This window comes from Vanacampus margaritifer, chromosome 1 (assembly GCF_051991255.1).
Source record: "Vanacampus margaritifer isolate UIUO_Vmar chromosome 1, RoL_Vmar_1.0, whole genome shotgun sequence".
NCBI classification, from domain to species: Eukaryota; Metazoa; Chordata; class Actinopteri; order Syngnathiformes; family Syngnathidae; genus Vanacampus; species Vanacampus margaritifer.
Window position 1 is genome coordinate 66,414,860 of NC_135432.1, and position 16,062 is coordinate 66,430,921.

The window sequence follows — 16,062 nt, forward strand, 5'->3', positions numbered from 1 at the left end:
TCTCACTTCCGGTGTGCAAGTGCGAGCGAGCGGGACGAAACAACGCAGTAAGAGCAAAACCTTGAACTTTGTGTCCCTTTTTTGTCGTTTTGTCGTCCTTAACTTTACGCAAATGTTTTCCGCAGCGTCGACTCGAGTCAAAGGGTCGTTTCGTCGTTTATGTGCGTAAAATTCTCCACAACGACGTCATCACTCGAGAAGTGTTAAATGTTAGTTGAAGCTAGTTCCTCATTCATTCATCAGCAGTACAAATCATTTTGCGGTCCACTAACACGGTCAAACATCACTGTACGTTACAGTTGGCACACCTGCCAGCTTTATTATTGTGGCAAAATGAAGTACAAGTACAGTAAAACAAGAGGTGCTAAAGGTAGAAGGACTGATTCAACTAAGTATAGGGACATTTAAAACCCGTGGGCAGTATTTTATTTTGAAATGGCTTGGTCAGAACCAACCAAAAGCCAAAAAATGGTCACAATAACGCCTAGGGGTTAACTATGGGATTAAAATAGTAGTGTTTTGTTTTAAAAATATGTTGTTTACCAAGAAGGAAAATAAAACAATATGGTAATGTCCAGCTGTTTTTATTTTTTCAAACATTATAAAAAGGTGTTATCGAAAATTAAATGAAACCTGGGCAATCTACTGTCTTAGATCTTTAAAAAAATGTCTACTATTTTATTTGTTAGTCATTCTGTTTAAATGTACATCTTTGAAATTAATAATAACATAAAAATGATATTTGACTGCCGCAGGCCATGACCGGAGGAAGCACAGCCATTGGACGTTGGAGCCCATGACGTAACCGGAGCATCACAGGCGACACACACTCACACTCAAGACACATTCACACTCGGTCACACACACATTCTCACACACCCTCAAAGACGACTTCATGGCCTGTCCGAGGCGTCTCGTCACAGGATGCGTGGACATCGCTCGTGTGATGCAAAAACTGCAGGGTGAGTGTCTTATTCATGACTTCAACTACGTGTGTGTGTGTGTGTGTTTCTGTGTTTGTGTGTGTGTGCTGTTCTACTGCTGCAAAGCAGTGTGCTGCTGATTCAGTGACTGGGCTGTGGGCCAGTCTCAAGTCTCTCTTGCACTAACACACACACACACACACACAATGAAAACACACGTCTGCAGTACAACACGAGACGCTAACAGGGTAACATCGCAGCGACCTCGCCGCAATCAGTCAAGTCATGAAAAACTCGTGCTCCCAATGTATCAAAGTTGTCCTGATGCATAGATAGGCATGGAAGTGCTAACTTTGTCATATTGCTGAAGCTCACTCCTTTCACTTGATGTGTGTGAAAGGCATCCCGGTAGCTGAAAACTGATGCGCTAACTTTGCCAAGCTGGGGAACCTCACTCTAGTCATGTTTTGTGAAAAGCAACCTTGTGACCATCAATCCAGTAGCTGGAAAATCGCACTCCAAGTCAGACTATCCCATTTTTGTCCATGCATAGGCACTGACATGTTAACCTTGTCAAGATAGGGAACCTCACTCTAGTCGCTCTTTCAACTTTGTGTCAAAACAGTTAAGTCTAGTCGCTGAAAACTCCAACTCAAAGAATATCAAATTTTTGATGATGCATAGGTATTCACATGCTAACTTTATTTATTTTATTTTTTTAGCTAGGGAACCTCATTCTAGTCACCTTTTGTTAAAGTGACTCGGTGAAAGTCAGTATATTATCTTCAAACCTTTCCTCCAGGGTGTCAAATTGTTTTCAATACATAAGTACTTAATGAGATGCTAACTTTGCCAAGCTAGGGAACCTCGTTTTTAAAAATGACTTCATGACAATCAGTTCAGAACCTGAAAACTCCCGCTCCAAGAGTATCACATTTTTGTCGATTGATATGTACTGATGTGCTAATTTTACCAAGCTGAGGAACCTCACTCTAGTTACTCGTTTACTTTTTGTCATAGCAGCAAAGTGAAATTAAATCTAAGTCTAGCTGAAAACTCTAGCACCGAGGGTATAACATTTTTTGGGGTTGCATACGTACTGATGTGCTAACTTAACCAAGCTGGGGAACCTCACTCTAGTCATGTTTTGTCAAAAGCAACCTTGTGACCATCAATCCAGTAGCTGGAAAATCGCACTCCAAGTCAGACTATCCCATTTTTGTCTATGCATAGGCACTGGCATGTTAACCTTGTCAAGATAGGGAACCTCACTCTAGTCGCTCTTTCAACTTTGTGTCAAAACAGTTAAGTCTAGTAACTGAAAACTCAAACTCAAAGGATATCACATTTTTGATGATGCATAGGTATTCACATGGTAACTTTTTTTCATTTTTTTTAGCTAGGGAACCTCATTCTAGCCACCTTTTGTTGAAGTGACTTGGTGAAAGTCAGTATAGTATCTTCAAACCTTTGCTCCAGGGTGTCAAATTGTTTTCAATGCATACGTACTTCATGAGATGCTAACTTTGCCAAGCTATGGAACCTCGTTTTTAAAAATGACTTCATGACAATCAGTCCAGAACCTGCAAACTCCTACTCCAAGAGTATCACATTTTTGTCGATTGATATGTACTGATGTGCTAATTTTATCAAGCTGAGGAACCTCACTCTAGTTACTCGTTTACTTTTTGTCATAGCAGCAAAGTGAAATTAAATCTAAGTCTAGCTGAAAACTCTAGCACCGAGGGTATAACATTTTTTGGGGTTGCATACGTACTGATGTGCTAACTTAACCAAGCTGGGGAACCTCACTCTAGTCATGTTTTGTCAAAAGCAACCTTGTGACCATCAATCCAGTAGCTGGAAAATTGCACGCCAAGTCAGACTATCCCATTTTTGTCTATGCATAGGCACTGGCATGTTAACCTTGTCAAGATAGGGAACCTCACTCTAGTCGCTCTTTCAACTTTGTGTCAAAACAGTTAAGTCTAGTAACTGAAAACTCAAACTCAAAGGATATCACATTTTTGATGATGCATAGGTATTCACATGGTAACTTTTTTTCATTTTTTTTAGCTAGGGAACCTCATTCTAGCCACCTTTTGTTGAAGTGACTTGGTGAAAGTCAGTATAGTATCTTCAAACCTTTGCTCCAGGGTGTCAAATTATTTTCAATACATAAGTACTTCATGAGATGCTAACTTTGCCAAGCTAGGGAACCTCGTTTTTAAAAATGACTTTATGACAATCAGTTCAGAACCTGCAAACTCCCGCTCCAAGAGTATCACATTTTTGTCGATTGATATGTACTGATGTGCTAATTTTACCAAGCTGGGGAACCTCACTCTAGTTACTCGTTTACTTTTTGTCATAGCAGCAAAGTGAAATTAAATCTAAGTCTAGCTGAAAACTCTAGCACCGAGGGTATAACATGAACTGACATGCTAACTTGCTAAACTGGGGAATTTCACTCTAATCATATTTTGTCAAAGTGACCTTGTAACAATCAGCCCAGTTGGTCCACTCATGTTCCATTTATTTAATTTCAATGCACTTTTTTTTTTGTCTGTATTGAACACCAAATTTTTTTTTTAGTCATGTCGTGACAACTGTAGCGTGCTTCTGAATGCAGATGAGGTTTGCACAGGAAACACAGTCAAAGCAGAAATAGGGGCAGCGCTTTGGCACCACAACCACAAATGTTTCACAACTGCCACTCTCGTACCCGCTTGTCATTCTCTGCAAGCGTAAGCGAAATTAGCTTTCATTTGGAACAGTCGGCGCCCAGTTCACTTCACTTTGACGCTGTCCAGGGGGCAGCACAGTGCGCTAGTGGTTCACATGTCTGCTTCGCAGTCAGTTGATTCAAAGCTCTCAAATGCTGATATTCAGTGTCCTGTAAATGCTTGTTTTGTCGATACGTCCCCTGTGATTGGCTGGGGTCGACCAGTCCAGGGTACGCCTCACCTCTCATCCCAAAGTCAAAGTGTTGGTATGATCCCAACATGGAGTAACGTCTCGACTGGATCTGAGCAAGACAAATACATTCAATGAACATCCAAGGCTTAACGTTTCCCTGCCTGCCGTAGGTATAAAATACCACTAGATGGCAGTGTTGCTCTGCAAACATGTTATGTTCCCTCTGCATAACTTAAACAGCCTCAAAGAGTCATTTACTTTAGATTAGTTTACTTTGATTTAATGTTTTGTCTTCAACTCTATTTTTTTGGTATCTCAGCCTTATTGCAAAATGCAATCGATGCTTTTCTATTCACAAGACTTTAGAATTACTGGTTAATTGATTTATGTATTGTTTTCACACTAATATTGTGAAATATGGAATAATTGAGACCTAAATATACATTCGTTGATAAAAGTGCATTCACTGCTTCACATTTTCCAATTTAGTGTTCTTGTTTTGAATAAATATGCAACAACAATCTCTCAAAACTTTCTGCGTAAATAAATATAATATCACAAAATGTGGAAAAAGTGGAGCCCTGTTGAGGTGTGGGTATTTTAATACATTTTGAAGTCTGGCTATAAAATGTGGAAAAAGTAATGCGATGTGAGTACCTTCTAGGTTCACTTGCTTTCTTTTTTCTATTTTATTTATTTTTTTAAATCTTTGATAAATGTAAAAACATTTCAAAATAGTATTTAACTTGTTCTCCCTATGATTGTTGGTGATATAATTTTGAGGGGAAATTACTTTAATTTTTTTTGGAATAATGCTGCAATTACATAAAATAACATTGAATCTGATAAGTATTCACAGGCTTCACTTCATTTCGCATTTAGTTGTTTTTGTTTTTGCAGAAAAAAAAATCGCCCCCAATTTAAAAGAATGTAATCAATTTTGGAATAAGGCTGTAGCAACAAAATGTGGAAAAATAAACTGTTAGTCACAGTTTTCACATATTTACACACTTTTGTTTTTTGTTTTGAATAGATTTGAAAATTATTCTAAAAAGCCTTTTTGTTGAGAACTTTTAAATTCTTCATTTTTGGAATAACACCGTAAGTGACAGTCCGTTAAGGCAAGCATTATGAATATATGGCCTGTATATTGTGGCGTGCGTGACATCATCACTCCAGTGTCAGTAACATGTGCTGGACTGAGCGCCTGAACTTGACCTCTTGTCTTTGTCAACGTCGGTGAAGAGAGAGAGAGAGAGAGAGAGAGAGAGAGCGGATGCTCATTTCGCAAGCAAAATGGAGGTGCCCTGTACATGAGAGGACCTAATGGATCACAAGCAGCTGAGTGAGTGAGCGAGCGAGTGAGCGAGCGAGCGAGATCACCCGAAGTGCTCTATTAGTCTGGCTTTAGCACTTTGCTGTCTTTTAATTGCCGCTCAGATGTCAATATTCCATTGTGTTTAATTAATTCAATCGGCTCAGACATGTCCACAAGTTGCCCGGATGGAAAACTCCGCTTGTTTATTACGTCCTAGGTAGAAATTTGGGCCAGGGTGACACGTCTCATTTTGACCATTCTCTTAACTCTTTGACTGCCAAAAACGTTAAATAACGTTTAGTAAAATCCTATGGAGGAGTGCCAAAGACGTTAAAATACGTTTTTTCAAAACAGTGAAACTAACCATTTTCTATTGTTGATTACTGAAAAACGGAATAAGGTAGAAACAAACTTTTTTTTCTGATGAAAGATGAGAGTCCAATCTTTCATTTGGTAGCATGTGTGTTTCCATAGTCCAAACACATCATTTTCTGTGGACCTTGAAAGATCAGTCAAAATGCTTAAAATCGGCTGGCACCCACGGCATCCCTTTTCTGAAAACGTCTGGCAGTCAAAGAGTTAATTCTTCACAATCCTAAAGCGTTAGCTTTTTTTTTTTCTTTTTTCTTTTTTCAAACTTTGGTTTGTTCTTGCTTGCATGATGAATATGTTGACTGATGAGCAACAAACGTTCTGGATGTTGATAGATATTGTAACATTTTTAATACTTCATTTCATATATTAACCATTGTTACACATTATTAACATTTTAATTCTTCAGTATTAACCTTGTCGAAATGTTTTGTGTCCTATGCAGAGCAAGTGGTGTTGATTTCGGTATAATCTGACCTTACGCTAGGACATACTATTTAGTCTAAAAAAGTTCCTTCTCAGCGTTTTGTGCGAAAACACATTTAGTCCCTGAGAACAGAATCTGTTTTCGAACATGTTTTGTCTACAAATGAAAGAGAGGCGGTCGGTTTTAACTATAAGAAGCCATTGTACACGCGGAAGAGCTACATTCGACGCTCTGAAATTCCACCTGTTTAAGTGAAGCAATTGGAGTCTGTAATGAATGTCCAGAGAACTCTGACCTTTTTTTATTAAATCATTTTTGCAAAGGTGTTTTTTCTTACATTAAATCTGTCTTCAAGTTTTTGAACACGCAAAGAGGACAAAATAATTTTATTCCTCTTTCAATGTCAGCCATGTTATTAGCTTGCTATGGCGTGAATTTTTTATTTATTTTTTTTAAATTGCAACTTAGCGCTGTTTCTCATATTTGACTTAAAATAGTCCATTGCACCAATAATAGAATCAGCAGCTCTGATCTATTTTTAGCAGAAAAGCTTTTTAGCTCACGGGTGGTCTTGAAAGAATAAAGGATTCATCCCCCCCCCCCCCCCCCCCCGCGCCCCATGCTATCATTTACTTTATACACAAGAGTGACATTAAGTGAAGAGAGAATAAGCAGAGTGAGTACGAATCCCGGCAGTGGTTTGTTGGGTGGGGGTGTCGTTTGTTTGTCACAATGGCGGAGAGGGAGCAGATGGCAGACGAGCCACCACATTCATTAATCATTGAGCTTTTTGCGATTAGTTCTATTTAGTTAAAATGACAACCTAAAAAAAAAAAAAGACTCTGGAGACTTCATTCTGTAACACAATAAAAAATATATTCCTAAAAAAATATATACAGTATACTGCAGTATGCATTAAATAAAGGTAATATAGCAAAAGTATAATAGTTATTTTTTATCCATTTCGATTTTTTTATTTTATGAATGTAATTCACAAATTAATTTGATTATTAATATAGTATAAATTGAAATGTGTGTTTTTTTGTAGAGCTGTCAAAAGATAATTTTTTTTATCAGATTAATCACATCATAGAATTTTAATTAATTACGATTAATCACTTAATAAAAAAGGCTTTTTTATAAAAAAAAAAATAATCCCGCCAAATTTGAAGAGCACCGGTTATGTGTTCATTCTTTTGACATTTAAAGTTATGAGGACGTCTTCAACATTTTTTGATCCACTGCACACGCTCCTCTTTTTCTAATCCGTTAATTACGTGCATAATTTAAAATGGAAACAAAATGGCCCCAATATTTTGACATGAACAAATATTTCAAATGTGACACGCAAACATTTCTTAAATGCTTTACTTTAATGCATGTAATTATGTTTATTGCTCACAACCTTAAACGTAGCCGTTCGCTATCACGCTAAAGGCTAATCTATGGTCAAAATGAATAGTGCGATTAATCTACGTTAATTCATGATTAATGCGATCTTTTTTTGTGATTAATTAATCAGTTAACGCTTTAACTTTGACAGCACTGTTTTTTGTTTACCTTTTAAATACTTTATTAAACAAATATATTTATACCTGTATTGTATATAGATATAAAAAATTATTCCTAACTTGAGCAAATGGTCCTTGGACAAAGTGTTTTTTTTTTTTTAAATGACAAGATACTGTAAATATTTTCTATTTTTTACATTATACATGATGATGATTATCAATGAAGTAATCTTTAATTAATATTGAGTATAATTTCTTTAGCCTATTTTTTTAAATCTAATGTTACAAAATTAATTAAAAAAAAATCTGAATCTGCTTGCTAAAAATAGTTTTTTTTCCTTGTTTTCTTACAACATTTAAAAATGGCTTAGGCAAATATTTTGTATTAAAATTTTTCGAGTACTGTATATGTATAGTTTTTTCTAGGGATGGGTGACTACCGATACCAGGTATCGTGTCGGGCCGATACCCAGCCGTATTTAAAGTTATAGGTACTCATGTCAATATCAGCTTAAAAAAAATTGTTAGAAAAAAAAACAACTTTACTTTACGTTACTTTATAGTTTAATATTTAAAATGATGAATTGGTTTTACATAGCTTTTTATTCATATGAATTCTAAATTAAGATTTAACCTGTTATATAATTTCCCATTTTTAGTTCCCAAAAGTCACATGTTGAAGTCAGTGAACAATTTATTTAAAAAATGGTTTTAGAAATGGGTTTTTATTAAAATGTATCATGTATTGAAATTTAAATAAATACAAAAAACGTAATGGATTTTTTTGGTCTGCATTGACGTATTTTGATAGTGTGAGTTATCAGTCACGCAGGATTAGCCAAACGAGCCTCTCAGTGAACCAAACCACGTGACATCATCACCCCCATCCCCGTCCTCCTCCTGCCTGCTTGCTGGCCGCTGATTGGCCGAGCCGCTGATGTGTGGCCAGCATCTGACGGTGCCGTGATGATGACACCGCGGTGCAGCGGGGGCTGTGCGCATCCACATCCATGGCGCCTCTGGATGGGAACGCCACGGCCACGGGGAAGGATGGGATTGTAAATCAGACGTTCCGGAGTGCGTGAGTGTGTGCGTGCGTGCGTGTGTGTGTGCGTGTAAGAGAACAGGAGCGGGCTCGTATTCATCCCGGCCAGCTCTTTTCCGTGCCGCTTCCTGCTTTGGGGAGGGGGCGGGGGCAACCCACTGTGGATGTTCCTCCTTTGACACATGGGTCTGTCGAATGGCTCACTACAAGGACGTTTGCGCCGGGAAGACCTCCTTGAATCTGGTCACGGGATTCTTTCAGTATCTGCGGGGTAAGTCCTGGCGGTCTCCTCCTCCTCTGCGGGGACGCAATTAGAGGAAAGCGCCTTCTAATTGGCGGATGGATGCGCGCCGCATCTGTTGACGCTCCGGCGGGCATCCCGTGCGCATCGCTCGGCTTTTGTGACGTCTTGTGAGCGTGACTATTGTGTCTATCAAGAGTTGGTAGGATTGGAGTTTAAAAAAAAAAAAAAAAAAAAAAAACCCACACACAGAAAAACGAAGCTGCTGCATAATTCACAAGGGGCCTTGTGGTGGCATTAATAGAACCACAAAGGAGGCTGCCACTAATCTCCTGGCGTGACCTCTTTTCGAGGCCGGCGTATGCACACACCGTGTGTTGGCGCTGCTGCAGGCTTGCTGCTGCAATGCCTCCTGACAGCTAATTAACCTTACGTTGTGTGAGGATGGATGGCTGGACGGACGGGGGAGGGGGTTGTCCGTCAGCGCTATAGTCAGAAGTGGGCTATAAAGCTGCGTCATGCTGTGGAAACGTCAAACGCGAGACTCTTGAAGGACGCTTCCTTGTCTCGGTAGGATGCTATTAAGTTCACACAAATCTCTCAAGGCAGAATTTCAGATGCGCCGGTTCAGGAGCGGGGCAGGACGGTGTGTTAGTGGTTAGCAGTGCTGTCACTATCGAAGATTTTTTCGAATCGATTCATCTATCAATTAATCGACTAATCAAAATCATTTTAATTTTGCAGTAAAGTGTATTACAAAAGCATCCCCCCCCCTGATGACTGTTTATTAACTCCCAGCCATTTTCACTGAAGCAACCCCCTTCGCTCCCGGCTGTTTTACTAGATTTTAACTGATTGTTGCAAGGGCCACAGAATTGTGTTCTGTTGCTATAAAAACGTGGAACCTACCAAAAGAAAGATTAGTCTCTTCTTTCGTCAGGAAAAAATCGGTTTCCGTTAGAATACAGCTAATTTTTCACAAATCTGGGGAAGATAGCTTTTTTTTGCAACATAGCCCTGGTTGATCTCTTATACTCTGGTGCCACCTGCTGGCCGTTTTTCTAATAACTGTAATTGCTTTAAGCGACCTCTTCAGGTCAACGGTTGCATCAACGCCTTCTGTATTCTTGAGCATAAAAAAAAACACGCATAAAAAAAAAATGTGTTTTTGGTACCATAGCAATATCTAAAATAGAACGTTTTTATATGTGTCTGAGAGCAAATGAGTTAACCAGTACTTTGTATTCAGATAGTGATTAATAAAAAGGGCGAATGATGTACTATTAACTGGTTCGGCCATTGTTTTCCTAAGTAAAAAACAGATGTTTGCAAATGTCTTATTTTGATTCAACACAGAAGATAATCAGTCTTCTTTCACGAACGACTACAGAAATCAGTCGACAATTACTGTTATTATGCTGAAATCAGAGGATTTGGACAATTTTAATTCAAAAATGGCTCCAAACGATTACCCGATTATTATAATAGTTGTTGGTTAATTTGGTAATTGATTACTTGTCGATTACTTTTGACAGCTCCAGCGGTTATCACGTCTGCCCTCACAGTTTTCCGATCCACTTGGTAATTCGGCCAATGGATGAAACCGAGAGACTTACTAAGCACAAAGAATTTTAAGCCCGTATCCCATAGAGAGGTTGAACGTTTGCAAGTGTTTACGAATGTTGATATCTCATCAGGGTCTGTTCAAGTTCGCTAAACGTTCATTAAGAAATACCATTAAAACATTTGCCGAACGTTTAACGAATGTTCACGAGATAACAACATTCGCTGGTGCGGTTTGTTTGGTCAGAACTGAACATGACAATGAAACTCATAAGCGGACCAAACAGGTTTGACCGTACACAACGGAACCACAGGTAGTAAATAGACGAGAACAGATTGGGTCACCCTCTTGTGCGTGATTTGTTCACGTGTGGAAATAATATTCAAACTCAGATCAAAATGGTTCCAGACACACTCTGGCGTGGTTTGGTTGTCAAAGAAAGAAGAAGTACACAAAGGGTCAGGTTTGACCGTAAACAACACAACGGTTGACATAACTACAGCTCATAAATATATGAGCTATGATACGTTTTGTTTGGTCAGGCCTGAACTTGATGATCAAACTCTGATGCAGACAGAAGCAAGCGATCCGTTGGAACAAACAGACACTCAAGTTATGGAAAACGTTGGTTTTATCGCGGAGGTTGCTGTCTGACGGCATCGCCTTTTCAATCCGTTGTGTGACGGACGATTATTTGATCACATTAAAGTGCACCTCAGCTGTTTCATTATTCATAAAGCTTCTTCCTGTTTCCATTCTTTGGACGACAGCAGCCTGCTGTGGTTTGTTGTGATACTTTGGTCCGCTTGGCGTTTTGCTCAAAAGGTGCCAAACCAAGTTGACAAAACCATCAGCTGAAGTCGTGAAAGCACCAGGAGACACTCACCTATTTTCCTTCTTGAGTGACTCAAACCAATCATGAGTGATATTGCGTAGCAGTGGAAGGTGATTGGCATTGATTAATTGGCAGCGCATTGCTCAGGCAGAGTTTATTAAGATGGCTTTGCCGCCGCCTCCTTCTTGTGTCTGGTGTTTTGCAGATGAGCAAGAAGCTGTGCAGAAGAGAACCTTCACCAAATGGATCAACTCTCACTTGGCTAAGGTAAGAGTCGGACTCATCATAGCTGGACGTTGGTTCTTGCGCCTCCTACTCGTTAACTCTTTGACTGCCAAAAACGTTTAATAACGTTTAGTAAAATCCAAATGAGGGCTGCCAAAAACGTTAAAAGACGTTAACTATGATTTTTTTTTTGGGGGGGGGGGGGACGGGTGGAGGAAAGCCTTGGCCAGCTGTGCTGAAAATATCAAGCAGATCGAGTTAGTAGTTAGTGGCATCATTCATGGAAAAAAAAAGGTGTCAAATTCACTAGAGTGCATGAAATAATATAGTTTCACAAAAAGCTTGATTTCTCCGTATTTTGGTCCAAAACAGAGCATTTGGGTGAAACTAACCATTTTCTATTGTTGATTACTGAAAAACGCAATAAGGTAGAAACAAACTTTTTTTTTTCTGATGAAAGATGAGAGTCCAATCTTTCATTTGGTAGTATGTGTGTTTCCATAGTCCAAACACAACATGTTCTGTGGACCTTGAAAGATCAGTCAAAATGCTTAAATCAGCTGGCACGCACAGCATCCCTTTTCCGTTCACGCCGCTCGTAGACGATGGCTTTTTTCTGAGGTAGCTGTTTGGTGTCAACCGGCGATTTTTAACGAGTGAAGTGCCGACCTACAGGTGTTGCGGACTGTTTAAATTACTGAGGGTCCTCGGTTTACAACGATACTGACATAGATAGGACATTTGGAGGTTACGAAGCAGTAAGCTAGTTAGCGCACTTGTTTGAATACGTCGTCATGCGGCACTCGGAGGCACACTCGTACTTATTGTTTTTTTCATGGGATTGTTTTGTAATTGTGGCCTGAATGTGTTTTGTAAATATTTCCTGTCATTAGGTTGTGTTACAAGTAGTGGGGTCAGGCCATTAAATTTTTTTAAAATCGTAATTAATCGCATGACTTCAATAGTTATCCGATGATCGATCGCAAATTTTAGATCTGTTCTAAATGTACATTAAAATGTACAGGTTGGTGGCCCGGTGGGTGGTGTCTGGTCGGTGCTGGATTTCACTTTCCTTTCTTTTCTTTGGTCCTTCCTGACGGCCTCACGGCTCTGGCTGGGTTCTGAAGTGTTCGGTTTAGGTGAACGGTATGGGATTTTTTAATAGGTTTTAGGTGAACTAATGAATTCGCACACACGCACATGCACATACACATTCTCACCCACATACAAAAAAAAAAAAGAGAGAACAATGATGATGACATGTCAAATCGGTAAAATTACCGAATGAACAATACTGAGCTCTCCAGAAAAAAAAGAAGAAAAAAAAAGTACAGTAAAATATATATTTTTAAATTTCATAATCTTGTTAACATAAAACAGGGGAAAAAAAGTAAAACTTATAGAAATATTGCCACATTGTTTAGTCATTGATACATTAATTTCATAATTCATAATAATGAGTTAAAATTTAAAAGATGTACTGTAAAAAACGAGTGTGATATTGATTTGTGTTGAGGTCATTTTTCTGCCACTAGATGGCACAATTTCATTTGTACGACATTGGTGACAACACAGCGCATTTTTTCTTTTCATATTAAGCGCTATCTAATCTTTAACATAACTTGTGAAATTATGCCCGTTTTTAAAATTGTAAAATACAACTTGACCCCAGTCTCCACAAATCTATGCATTATTATTCATTTTATTACTGCTAAATTTTGAAATGGATGTGTTGCAACTGGAATTCCCCCAATACAGGCTTTCCAAGAAGTCATTTATCGCGCATTAAAAAAAACGTGTGGCGTTAAAGGAACTTTAAATGAACTCAAAATTAACGCACTAATTTTGACACCCCTACTTACAAGGGTGCAATTTGGACAGTGAAATATTTAACCAGACTTTACATTTACCATAACTCTTTGACTGCCAGACGTTTTCAGAAAAGGGATGCCGTGGGTGCCAGCCGATTTAAGCATTTTTGACTGATCTTTCAACAATAGAAAATGGTTAGTTTCACCTCTGTTTTGAAAAAAAAAAACGTCTTTTAACGTCTTTGGCACTCCTCCATAGGATTTTACTAAACGTTATTTAACGTTTTTGGCAGTCAAAGAGTTAAAAATATTGACAAACGTGTCAGACATTGGTGGGTGAAGATCCGCCCCTCCGGAGTGAAGGTCAACCCGTGAGATGGGATGAATCGTGACCGGATGTTTTATTTATTTATTTTTTTTACAAACTTGGATGAGCAACCTCATGCGCATATGCCGGCCGTACCAAAGTGTCCCGACGTGAGGCGGGGTGCATGTTGCGAGCGGGTACGTGCACAGCGATGCAGATGGAGAACAACGGGGCGAGGATATTTCCCCCGCAGGCTGTCGTCGATTGGCTTCAAAAATAGCGCCTATTGTACGCGCAGGCTGCCTCACTTCAAGTATGACCTTTAAATAACAGCAGATACAAGTGTCTCGGTTCGAGCTTGTGCTTGCCTACGCTTGTTCAAAGCTTGTTGAAGTTGAAGAATTTCACACTGTGCAGGCAGAGCTCATTCGAAATCATGCGCCGCGTCTGGGAATGTGCTGCTTGCATGCTAATCGTACCGAAATTGTGCTGCATCACGGAAAAGCTCAGTGATAAAATATTGATATCGCAAATTGGAAATGTAAATCGTTTCGACAGAAGAAATTGTGAGTAGGAATTGCAATGAAAGAAAAAGCTAGAGCGGGAAGCAACATCAATTTGGCATTTCCTCAACTGTCTGCATTTTCCGCTCGTTGCTTTGTATGTGTTTCCTCTCACTTTGGATGACTTGGCACCTTTTCCACGGCGCCCCACAATTTTTTTTCCCACTCTGACGCCCTTCCCGTGGTCATTTGATGATTTTTTTTTTAGGATGGGAGAGAGAATAGCATGCTAGCTGACGAGGATTTGGCTTCTTGCAGTCATTGACCCACTTTATAGTACGGTTAGTAGGGCCTGACCAGTTAATAAATCGTTTGATTGGCCAAATTGACTTTTTAGTAAAGTACTCTAACCATTTCCAGCAGTTGTACACAAGTAACAACGGTTTCATTATTGATTACGCGTAAATCGACACCATAACCATGCGTCCTTATATATAATATATAAAATGAAATTTGTTGATAAGGTCATTCTATGGAGCTGTCATTCAAAGCAAAGCAAACCATAATTTTTTTTACAACCAATGCTTAGGTCAGCAGTTGCAAGTTTGTTAAATAACTACATAAATTAAATAAATAAATAAGTGCAAGATGTGTTAAATATGATACACATCCCACTACTGGTAACAAGTATGTCCTTATAACTTAATTCATTGAATGCATTGCGACACACATCACATTCTGGGGACCAAAATAGGAATTTAAAAATTTATTTTTAAAATTTTTTTTTTTTTACAACAAACACCCACCGGTCCACGAATAACAAAAATCTATTCAAATTAATCAAAATGTGATTAATGGTCAATTAATTAATTGAATTAATTGTCCAATTAATTGGTCATCAGGTTTTTTTTTCCAGCCGAAACTCAGTATTGACATCGGCTTAAAAAAAAATCGATATTGTTTGGGTCCTAATGTTTAGACTGCGTCATCCTCAGGGGTCGTTTGGTCTGCATTTCACTTGTCGAAATTGGCTTCAAACTTTTTGAATTATAAAAAAAAAAAAAAATCAGCTAATCTGATTTTATAGAACCATTACACTACAGTATAGCACTCCGCCGCTAACATTGTGTGCCATCTTAAGTTGTTATGAAAGAGCACAAAAATATACGGATATCATTTTAGTCATGTTGTCCAGAAAAGCGATCAGCTGGCAACCCGTTCAGGGTGTGTCCCCGTCCGTCTCTCTGGGCCGAGGTCAGATGGACTCGGCTCCATCGCACCAGCGTCCCTACAGAGGATAAGAGCTATAGAAAATGGATGGAATGCTAACGCTAATTGTGGATGTGCTATAGAAAATGGATGAAATGCTAATGCTAATTGTGGATGTGCTATAGAAAATGGATGAAATGCTAATGCTAATTGTGGATGTGCTATAGAAAATGGATGAAATGCTAATGCTAATTGTGGATGTGCTATAGAAAATGGATGAAATGCTAATGCTAATTGTGGATGTGCTATAGAAAATGGATGAAATGCTAATGCTAATTGTGGATGTGCTATAGAAAATGGATGAAATGCTAATGCTAATTGTGGATGTGCTATAGAAAATGGATGAAATGCTAATGCTAATTGTGGATGTGCTATAGAAAATGGATGAAATGCTAATGCTAATTGTGGATGTGCTATAGAAAATGGATGAAATGCTAATGCTAATTGTGGATGTGCTATAGAAAATGGATGAAATGCTAATGCTAATTGTGGATGTGCCACCCTGAGGCCATTCACGTACAAACTTGCTGGCAGACGGCAGCCTCTTCACACTCTTTGCCCTACATAGCCCGCCAAGCGAGTGGTGAGATGTCTGCTGAACGCCGCCGCCATGCAAACAGCATTTTCATTCATTAAAGCTTAGCGCCACTGAATAAATTCTCATCTGCGAGACCGGCGGTGCTCAGCTGCCTGTGCGTCTCTGCGAATGTGAAATCTGGAGACAGCGTGCGGTTGCTTAGAGGAACTCAGCGTTGGCCTCGGGACCGGGCGCCAAGCCATCGGCGAGGGAAC

General features: G+C 39.1%; 1 protein-coding gene across 11 annotated transcripts in view; it reads left to right on the plus strand.

Annotated features, from left to right (window-relative positions):
* The window catches only part of syne1b (spectrin repeat containing, nuclear envelope 1b), a 131,873-nt gene continuing 115,811 nt past the window's right edge, over nt 1-16,062 (plus strand). For 10 of the 11 annotated variants that reach the window (XM_077563016.1, XM_077563057.1, XM_077563093.1 and 7 more), the window contains exons 1-2: nt 8,437-8,786; nt 11,361-11,422. In XM_077563016.1, coding sequence (XP_077419142.1) covers nt 8,711-8,786; nt 11,361-11,422 — 138 coding nt within the window. In that variant the 5' untranslated portion in view covers nt 8,437-8,710. Of the gene's footprint in view, nt 48-755; nt 963-8,436; nt 8,787-11,360; nt 11,423-16,062 lie in introns of those variants that run through there. The other variant, XM_077563023.1, reaches the window with a different exon arrangement.